The sequence below is a fragment of the Echinops telfairi genome, unplaced genomic scaffold (genome assembly GCF_000313985.2).
Source record: "Echinops telfairi isolate 266 unplaced genomic scaffold, ASM31398v2 ScPeMD7_655;HRSCAF=1070, whole genome shotgun sequence".
In the NCBI taxonomy this organism is placed as follows: Eukaryota; Metazoa; Chordata; class Mammalia; order Afrosoricida; family Tenrecidae; genus Echinops; species Echinops telfairi.
In genome coordinates this window covers 19,054,680-19,065,374 of record NW_022104553.1, presented here as the reverse complement: position 1 = coordinate 19,065,374, position 10,695 = coordinate 19,054,680, and the positions used below count along the sequence as shown (strand labels likewise).

Genomic DNA, 10,695 nt, shown 5'->3' with positions numbered 1-10,695 from the left:
AAAACATTGTATTTTTGTGGGGTTCAAATGTGCGCTTGGGGTGGGGGATATGTACTTCTTATGATATTGTTTTAAAATGTATATACAGTTTTCGAACCCATAGATGACACCTAAGTGTTTCCCGAGGAGCCCTGGTGTTGCAAAGTGTTATCCATTGGGCTGTTGGCTGCCTTTCTACTCTGTCCTACGTTGTTGTTGTTGTGCGACATCCAGTCAGTCCTGAGACACAGCGACCCCGTGCACAGCAGAACAAAGCACTGCCCACCCTGCCCTGTGCCACCCTGACAATTGTTCCTCTGGCTGAGCCCATGGGTACAGCCCCTGTGGCCACCCATCTTGTTGAGGGCCTTCGGCTTTTCCATTGCCCCTCCACTTTACCAAGCCTGGTGTCCTTCTCCAGGGATTGGCCTCTCCCGACAACACTTCCTAAGTATGTAAGACCACGTCTTGGCATCCTTGCCTCTAAGGAGCACTCTGGCCGTACTTCTTCCAAGAGAGATGGGTCTGCCCTTTTAGCAGTCCATGGTGCTTTTGTTATGCTTCGCCAGCACTGTATCCTATGAGGTCTCTCTATGTCAAACTGTGCTCGATGGCGAGTTATTTTTTTCTTTGCAATCATTTTACTGGGGGCTCTTACAGCATTCCATACATCAGTTGTATCGAGCATGTTTGTACATAGGTCGCCATCATCATTTCCAAACCATTTTCTACTTGAGCCCTTGGTACCAGCTCCTCTTTTTTCTCCATCCTCCCACCCTCGTGAATCCTTGATCAACTATATATTGTTATTATTATTTCGTATCTTACACTGTCTGTTGTCTCCCTTCACCCACATGTCTGTTATTCGTCCCCTTCGTGGGTTGGATGCTATATATATCCAATGATGGTGAGTTTTTAAGTGTTTGCTAAAGTGATTCTATTACTTTACAGATCCTCCAGCAAGATAATCTTCTGTTTTTCAGAGTTAGTGCTTAATTTAGCCCATTTAAAATGTTTCTAGACCCTTTAGTTAACGTATCATCTTCCAGGTTCCTAGATTTGTCGTTCACACCTTAAAAAAAAAAGAGTCACACCTTACCGGGAGTGCATAGTTCTTTATGTTGTGAACTAGAGTTCTCCCCCCCTTTCTTTTCTTGCACATGGGTCTGATTGTCCAATTTCCCTTTATTAACAAAGTCATCTTTTACCCACATCTCCATAAATTCTAAATCTTGGGTTTTATTGCTTCACAGTATAAGTATGTTCTGAGTCACCAAAGAAAGGGACAGTCAACCCTGTTGGGGACTTTGTCTTAAGAAGAGGGACAGGCACAGTGGCAGCGTGCGGACTTACAGGTGATAATATCACTCACATTGTATACTCCCATCAGCCTACAGGTTTTGCATCCCCGCAGCAAGAGAATCACCTGGAGGAGTCAAGAAGAGGCATTTAGTTTGGGCATTTTCATTTCTGGCGCATGCCCTGCATGAGAGACTGAGATTTTGGGACAGAAATTAGAACGTACCAAGAAAACACAAAGACAGAACATCCCCGTTGCCGGCTCGATCCTGAAAACCAAAGAAAATGATCAATGCTCAGGTGACTTTTGACTTGTTTTATGCTCTTCTGTGTTTCCTAATGGGTTTAAAGAAGGCTGTGGAAAGCCAGTTCGTGTCACTGGAAAGGTAGAAACTGGAGAGAAATAAAGTCTGACCCTTACTCCAGTGTCAGGCTACAGAAGATCAGGCATACATCGACCAACATGGGATTAACACAAAGTTATTGACATTGACCCATACTATGTCACTAGGGATTCTTTGGGGCTGCATTAGCTTTCAACTCGTGATTAATAATACCATGACCAACTTAAGAGAACCATTCTAATGAAAAGCTATGGCTCGTTTTTAAGGAGAAAGGAAAGCATTTCTTTGGAGGACTTCGGTATTCTTTGTCACAATACGTTTCTTTAGTGTTTCTTCCCTTGACGTGTTACAGAAGATCCTGACCACCAGTTGTCTCACCGATGCAGGTGAAAGGGACTAGTCTTGAATAGTAGTTTAAAAATGGCTGGCAGCTTCCAACCTTCTCCAGCAACAGGGGTTGCAGAGTGAATCACCGTCAATGTCAAGCTGGATTCCTGTGACGTAGCGGTGACACTTACCTGCACCCTTCCATAGTTTTCTGACACCCCCCCCCTCAGCTGTCCCTCCCATAGCCCTCTTATTTCTCTGCTCCGTTCAGTAATTTGTTGTTGTGACCACACAGAACTCAATAGTCCAGAGTCCCCGTTATGCAGTTTCTTAGGGAAGTAACTGTGGACACAAGTTGGGATCAGGAAACCTGTAGGCAAAGTCTCTCTTCGTCAGCGCAGGCCAGCTCTCTGTCCCTTTTTGGATGTTTTGCCCCCTGAAGACAGGCTTCTCTCACTGTTCCCTCAGGATGGGCTTCCCTCAGCACCTTCAGGACAGCCTCCTCTGGACTCTGCCTGTCTGTCAGACCAGCTTGGCTGAAGGGCCCTTTCTGGACCGCTCACCATAGCCTCCGCCACTGTGTCCCTTGTGCACCTGTCACTATGTTCAGTGGTACAGCACTTAACCCATATTGCCACTTGTGTTCGTCCAGGTAGACGAGAGAAACAAATTCAGAGAGACACTCATATGTATATAAGAAAGAGCTTTATATACAAGAGCAATTGAATATTGAGAAAACAGCCCAGCCCAGTCCAGATCAAGTCCCTAAGTCTGGTATTAGCCCATATGTCCAATACCAATCTATAACGTCCTCTTCAGACTCATGAAACACATGCAATGATGCCAAATGCAGGAAGATCACAGGCCAGTGGGTGGGAAGTCTCGTGGATCTAGTGGCATTGTAAACATCTGGCAGGGGTCTCTACATGGCTCCTCCAGCTCAGGGCACTACCGTAGTTCCATGTGTCTTGCCAGCTGCAATGTCTCCCAAGGAGTCAGCAGAGAGAGAGTGTCCTCTGCCTCCAAGGAGGAATATAAGAGTTCCCAGAATCCTCAGGAGAAGGCCATGTCCACACAGAGACCTCATTGGCTATGGCCTGCTTGACAGGCTAGACTCCACCCCTTCACTCATACGCCTCTCAAATTGACAAACGATTATATAACGATCAGACGGCTCATTTAGGAAGTGCCTTTTCTCCCTGTTTCTTTTCTGTCTCCCTTCAGGTTCTTCCTACTGCTTCTCTCCTTGCTTCTTTGTGACTGGCAGGTCTCTGGAGTTTATTGCTTTTATTTACAACCCAGAACAGTTTCAGTGGATGGCCACTCCAGCCGGCCTGTAAACTGACCGATCTCCTGTCTATAGGCCACAGACATTTTATCTGCATAGTTGCTTGAATTAAGTACATTTTGAAAGACCAGCAGTTGGCTGGTCCTTTTGAGGTAGTGGTTGAAGAGAGTCCCTTATTCTCTGCAATGTCTCACAAAACTGAAGAGGCAGTAACTCTTCAGGATGTGGAAGCTGGTGAGTCCCAAATCCATGGGTCAAGTATCCATCTGTACAACTGTCTATACCTGATGATCTCTCTATAACTGTCTGACATAGACCTCATAGGGATCAGCCCCGCATTGATCCTGAGAGTTACCTTCATGGATGTAAGAGAGGCTCTGAAAATGCTGATACTGCTAGGATTCCTAATTCCATTTCACAATGACTGTTCACTTCTCTATTCATGTATACACACATGTTTTTGTTGTATATGTGTACTTATATTTGAACGTGAGCTGTTTCTACCTCATTACGGCAATGTCACTGGTACACATTATAGAGAGAGTTCTAATGTCGTGTGTGGACGGACTGTGGAGTACCCTAATGCAAAAAAATTTGTTAATATGTTTTAAAACAAACAAGCCTCGGTGTATCGATGCAGCCTACGTGGAGGATCTGAGCAGAACACCTTCCTTTGTCGGTCTTTCGTGTCATCAAATGGGAACGCCTTCATTGAATAGAATCTTCTTATTACAGGAATCACTGACGTTCAGCGACGTGTCCATAGAGTTCACCTGGGAGGAGTGGCAGCTCCTGAACCCTGCTCAGAAGACCCTCTATCAGGATGTGATGTTGGAGAACTATAACAACCTAGTGTCCATAGGTGAGGAGAGCTCTCCTGTCATGACTTTTCCTTTCTCAGGTGCCCTAATCTTCGGAGTGGTCTTGGTGCTGTCCAAGTAGCATATTCTCATTCCACTCTCAGGCCCCAGATGAGTGGGTATCGTCTTTCCAATCTTGATAGAAAACCCTTTACTGTGAGCTTTTGGAAGGAAAAGTCTTCTCAAACCCAAGGGCAATTGGTGTGTCCAACTGTATTAGTCTAGGTACTTTAGAGAAACAAATCCACAGAACTCATGTATAAGAGAGAGATTTATATAAAGCGTAAGTGCCCATCAAGAAAACATCCCAACCCAGTGCTGCCCAAGCCCACAAGTCCAACATTAACCCATATGTCTGACCCCAATTCACAAATTTCTCCATCTCACAAAATACACGCAATGATGCCGACTGCAGGAGAAAAGCCGAATCAGTGAATGTGTAAACATCTCAGCGCTGGCAGGGGTCTCCACACGGCTGCTCCAGCACCCAGGGCTGCATCCGGGTAGGTCCATTTGGCTTCTCAGAGATGTCTTGCAAGAAGTGAGTCTTGCCAGCTGACGCAGGGAACTGGTTAAGGCAACTGCACCCTGGTCTGACCATCAGAAAGCAAGTGACCCGAGAATCAGAAAGGCGAGGCTCACTGAGCCATTTATCTCTCTGCCCTTCAATTAACCCCACATGTGTTTATCGGCCACGTTGGCTCAATAAAGTAACTACCCCACCAACATTCTATAATTCTCACACACAAGTTATCATGTTAGCAAGCATGATGCATCCTCTAGGTTGGAACCAAGAGAGCGGCCATGGTCTATGTTAGAAAAAGGTCACAGTGGAATTTTTTCAGGTCAGTGAGCAAAAAATGGTAAGAAGGAATGGCTATGGGAGTCACATTAGAATGGGAGAAGGCCTCACACATTTTCGAAGAGGTCAGATGCTTCTGCTTTGACTTTTTTTACAAGATATAACTGACACACGCCTTCCTTGATTTTGAAATGTGCTGTTTCCCTTTATCTTGTGTAAATGACTGTCGCTTAGTGAATGTACAGGTACCTCATGAGTGTAATGAAATGTTCTAGAATTCCTATTGTCAATGCGGTCCATAAATTGCCATGATCTACATCAGTGGTTCTCAACCTGTGGGTCTCGACCCCCTTGGGTCGAAGGACCCTTTCACAGGGGTTGCCCAATTCATAACAGTAGCAAAATGACAGTTATTAAGTAGCAACAAAAATAAATTTATGGTTGGGGGTCACCACAACATGAAGAACTGTATGAAAGGGTCACGGCATGAGGACGGTTGAGAATCATTGCTCTACATGGTTACATGCATAGTCATTGGAACACAGGTAAACATATTCCTGTATTCTTTGCTTTCAGCCAAAACCCATTTGATGTCAGCAGTGACAGCCCTTCGTCAACATCTTATTGTGAACCTGGCTTGAATTTAGACAGTACCTGTTGAGATACTGCTGCTACCGCTTTAAAATTCTCATTTGCACAATTTTATCAGCATGTGATATTGATGAGATTGTTGGGCAATTTCTGCATTTGTGTTAGATTGTCTTTCTGTGGAATGTAGCCTAATGGATCTCTTCCCAGTCAGTTGGCCAGGTAGTGTTCTCCCAACCCGCTTGGCTTAGAGATAGTTGAAATGTCTTGTTGAATCACTCAGTTCCTGGAGCCTTTTTTTCACCAGTGCACTCAGTGTCCTCTGAAGTTCGCCATTCAGTGCCACAAGTTCTATGCCAGCTCTTAAAACGCCTGAGTATAAGCCGGCTCCTTTTTGCAGTGACTTTGTGTGTTCCTTCCATTTTCATTTGATGCTTCCTGTGTTGTTCACTGTTTTGCCCATGGAATCCTCCAATATTGGAACTCAGGAGTTGGATTTCTTCATCTTGAAATACGGGGAGCCAGATGGAAACCTGCTCTTCCCTTTGCTTTTGTAACACCAGGGCTTCGCACATTTCATCATGACTGGCTTTGTCTTCTCACACTGCCTTTGAAATGACATCTTCTTATCAGCTCTTTCACTCCTCATTGCTCCTCTCACTGCAGCTATCCGGTATTCAAGAACAAGGTTCATTTCAACGTCTCTTACATCCATGTCCCTCTCTCTTTCTTACTGTATGACTTTTTAATGCCCTTTTAGTTTCTTCAAGTACCGTGCCCTTGATGTCATCGTACAACTCATCTGGTCTTCAGTCATTAGTGGTCAGTGTCTTAAGTTTATTCTTGAGATAATCTCATAAACTCAAGTGAACTATCCTCAAGGTCGTATTTCAGCTCTCGTGGACTTTCAGTTTGCTTCAGCTTCAGCTTTACCGTGCATTTGAGCAATTGATGGTCTGTTCCACAGTCAGCCCCTGACCTTGTTTTGTCTAATGATATTGGCCTTTCCATGATCTCTTTCCACAGATGTGGTTGACTTGATTTCTGCTTATTCCATTCAGAAGGGTCCTATGTGTAGTTGCCGTTTGTGTTGTTTTGTAAAGGGGCATTTGCTATGAATTCATTAATGGGGTTGACATGATGTCTTATCTGTCACGTAGGCCATATTTTTGAACTACTGATTCTGTTGCCAACTTTTGCTTTCCAAATGGCAACAATTATCAAGGCATCCTGATTGTATTATTGGTCAATTTTAGACTGAAAAGGAGAAATTTTCAATTTCTTCATGTTTGTTTTTAACAAGTGGTGCAAAAATTTAAATAATACTAGAAATAACTAGTATTGTTTGTGTTTATATAGATATTATCCTACCATTGGTAGTATTATTCTTTAAAATAGATTTTGCAGTGTCCTTTTTGATGATGAATAGGACATCATAGCTCTTGATTTTTGTCAGTCTCAGCCTTGTAGACCATATGATTATTCAGTTCAATACGACCAATCCCAATCGATTAAAATTCATTTTGACTATGATATCAATGTTCAAACATTCCATTTCATTTCTGATAACTTCTAATTTTTCTTGATAATACGTCTTACATTCCCCGCTTTCACTTGTTAATAACTGTTTGCCTCTATCTCTTCTCTGTTAGGGTACGGGGGCTCCCAACTCTCACATAGGTTTTTAGGAGCAACTTTGCAACTGTGGAAAATATTAAAAGACAGAGAGTGGAGCACAGGGGCTCCTCGTCCCACGTCAGGACTGAAAGCGTGAATATATCTTCCAATGGGTCTATGTAACGGGGCTGACAGACCTTTCATGAGGCATGCACGTCATACAGCTCACATATTACATATCAATAGATCATATCATAAGTGGGTAGCATAATAACCAGCAATGAGGTGAGTCAGTGTCGTGATCTGGCCCTAGTTGACCTCGAACCCCCCTTCTTCCCCCCTAGCTCTCCCCTGGAGTAGTAATCTCTGATCAGTATCAGCAAGAGATGTCAGAATAGAGTTTGCTATATTTCACGGTGGGTTGGCTATAGAACCTGATTGCTCTTATGTACAGATGACCTCCAGGCATAGTGAAGAAGCCAGACACATAAATTCATCTATTATGGTAGCTCCTTTAAGACTGCTCTCAATGGGGTCCTAATGCGGGGGCGCACATTATTTAGTCTGGAGAATGTGTATTTGAGAAGATTTCTATCTCAGAGCAATGAAGATCTTTCTTAAAAGAGGTCTGGGTTATTGTGCCTGTGGTTGCAAGTGTAGAAATAAGGTCAAATGCACTCTACCAAGTCCTCAGTTTACCACCCTTCTCATTTTGAGTCATATCACATCATCAAATGATGGTCTCCACAGCTTCGCGACATCTGCATCATTACAGTTGACTGTACTTTGAGGAGGTAGTACTTCCTGTCTTTTTTCAGCGCCGTTACACCTGAAGGGCTCCTCCTCCAGTCCCGTGTCAGCCAATGGACTGCTGCCACTTACAGGGTTTCATTGGCCCGTTTTTTTCCCGAAGCAGGTCACCAGTCCTCTCTAGTCAGTCGGAGAGTGCTACGGGCACCTGTCCAAAATGGGTGGACCTGCTAGGGTTTGAAATACCGGTGCCTGAGCTACATGCAAATCACCACAGGATGGCACAGAGACAAGGGGTGAAGACTAGCATGTAGGCTCCACAAAAATAAAGGATGTGCTTGCATATCGCCAACACCATTACTACGCACCTGTCAAAATTGTCTTCCCCCAGGTGGAACATTCTACATTTTTCACATTTCCATGTTTGCTTTTTGTATCGTTGTCTTTCAGTGAGGATTGACAGAATGAATAAATCTGCCCTGTAACAGTTGGGATTAAGCAGCCGGTTACAACCTCTGTGGTCTATGGGTCTCCATGACTTGCATGTATTTACATTCCTTGCATATTTTTATAGGCCTATTTAAGTATTTGCCAAATCTGCATTCATTCATTATGTATGATCTAACTTTGTCTGTACACTAACTGGTTTTGCCATTCGGATTGTTTACAATATTGCATTTTTACCAGTGTGCAAGAAATACTGAACATGGTACTTTATGTCCCCTCATACAAGAGGGGTGGTTGCTGAAGCTCTGTCACACCAATGCATGTTTAATGGCTCTGTTGCAAATTAAGGTGATTGTTCTCTTCTTTTCTAGAAATCCAGAAAGTGGATGGTCATTTGCTTGGATACTCACAAAACGAAAGAATAGAACCATGCTATGACTGTAATACTTTGGGAAATGTTGTTCATCAGCACAGAAATCACTTTCCTTTTACGAAAAATCACGGGGTATTTGACTTGCGTGAGAAAGCTGTTAAATCTAATGTAACTGTAGTGGCATTAAACCGGAGCAGAAGCAACAAAACAAAGAACTCTTGTACTGAAATCAAATCCCCTGATTGTCAAAATCCCAACAGCATTAAGTCCCGATGCATTACGCATCCGAACACTAACAACATAGAGAAAGCATATGCTTATAGTAAATGTGGGACAACCTTCACCCGGGAGTCTTTTCTAATTGATCATCCGATCATTCCTAAGCTAGATAAAACCTATAGTTGCAGTCTGTGTGGGGACCTTTTCTCTAAAAAATTCAAACTCACTGAACATTACCAGACAGTGCACGAAGGACAAAAGCCACATAAATGCTTGGCCTGTGGTAAAGCGTATCTTCATAAACATCACCTCAGGGAACATCAGAAAAAAACTCATATGACTGAGAAACCCTATATATGCAGTGAATGTGGAAAAGGCTTCATCAGGAACAGTGACCTTACTATTCATCAGAGAATTCACAGTGGAGAGAAACCTCATATTTGCAGTTACTGTGGAAAGGGCTTCTTATGGAAGAGACCACTCGTTATCCATCAGCAAACTCACAGTGGAGAGAAACCCTATTTATGCGGTGAATGTGGAAAAGCCTTCGCCAGGAAGAATGAACTCACCATTCATCAGCGAACTCATACTGGAGAGAAACCCTATGTGTGTAGTGAATGTGGAAAAGGCTTCATCCAAAAAGGAAATCTCAAAATTCATCTACGAACGCATACTGGAGAAAAACCCTATGTGTGTGGTGAGTGCGGCAAAGCTTTCAGCCAGAAGTCATGCCTCATAGCACATCAGAGATTTCACACAGGGAAGAAGCCCTTCTCGTGCAGTGAATGTGGGAAATCTTATACCCAGAAGTCGAGTCTCATTCAACATCAGAAAATTCACAAGGAGAAATATTCTCAATGTAGCGAGTGTGAGAAAGTCTTCCAAACAAAGGAAGAGCTCATTTTACATCAAGGATTTCACATAGGACAGTTACCGTTCTGCTGCAGTGAGTGTGGAAAGGTTTTTGCCTGTGCGTCTAATTTTGAATCGCATAAAGAAAAACACAAAAGGGAAAACCAGGTAGCTCCAGTCAAAGTGGGAGCTCCCATCCCAGGGAGTCATGTGTTATCACAAACCACTTGTGGCGTGCAGGAGAAAAGCCGTGGTAATGTACTGACTTTGCAAATGCCTTCTGAGGCCTTGCACACATCAGTTGACACCGGGGAGGTCCGAACAGGTAGGAATGTAGTCCTTGTGGGAAAGCCGGGTGCCAGAAGTGAGTCATCAGAAGATAATCGAGAATCTGTACAGCAGGAAAGCCTCATGAATATGGTGACTGTGGCAGTGCCTCCAGTGTCCAATTACATTTTATTTTATGTCCCGCAAAACCCATTGGACAAATTGTGATGTATTAATTGGGCGGGAGGGCTGAACAATAGGGCTACCTCATTGTATGACTACAAAGTGTATCCTGCAGGAAATCTTACCCATACAGAGACTGGGAAAGCCTGAGAAACTCATCCTGTGTGCAAATGGACACACTAGCCTATTTTTTTATTTCTCTCATTTTTTTCGTTTTGCTTTGTCTTTTGATTTTAACCAACTGCATACAAATTGATTGCTATATCAGATGATTGAAAGTCTGAGTTCATGTCATGGGCAAAATAAAAAAACATTTTTTTGGTTGGGATTTCATTTTGTTTTTGTTTAATCATTTTATTTGGGGCTCATAAAACTCTTATCACAATCCATACATACATCAATTATGTAAAGCACATTTGTACATTCGTTACCCTCATCATTCTCAAAACATTTGCTCTCCATTTAAGCTCCTGGCATCAGCTCCTCATTTTTATCCCCTC

General features: G+C 43.3%; 1 protein-coding gene across 2 annotated transcripts in view; it reads left to right on the top strand.

The window, feature by feature from the left end:
• LOC123521966 (zinc finger protein 350-like) overlaps positions 1–10,524 on the top strand; it is a 12,544-nt gene extending 2,020 nt beyond the window's left edge. For both annotated transcript variants that reach the window (XM_045292570.1, XM_045292569.1), the window contains exons 2-4: positions 1,370–1,578; positions 3,973–4,099; positions 8,673–10,524. In XM_045292570.1, the coding sequence (XP_045148505.1) occupies positions 1,564–1,578; positions 3,973–4,099; positions 8,673–10,240 (1,710 nt within the window). In that variant the 5' untranslated portion in view covers positions 1,370–1,563 and the 3' untranslated portion in view covers positions 10,241–10,524. The remainder of the gene's footprint in view (positions 1–1,369; positions 1,579–3,972; positions 4,100–8,672) is intronic.
• Positions 10,525–10,695: the final 171 nt, after the last annotated feature.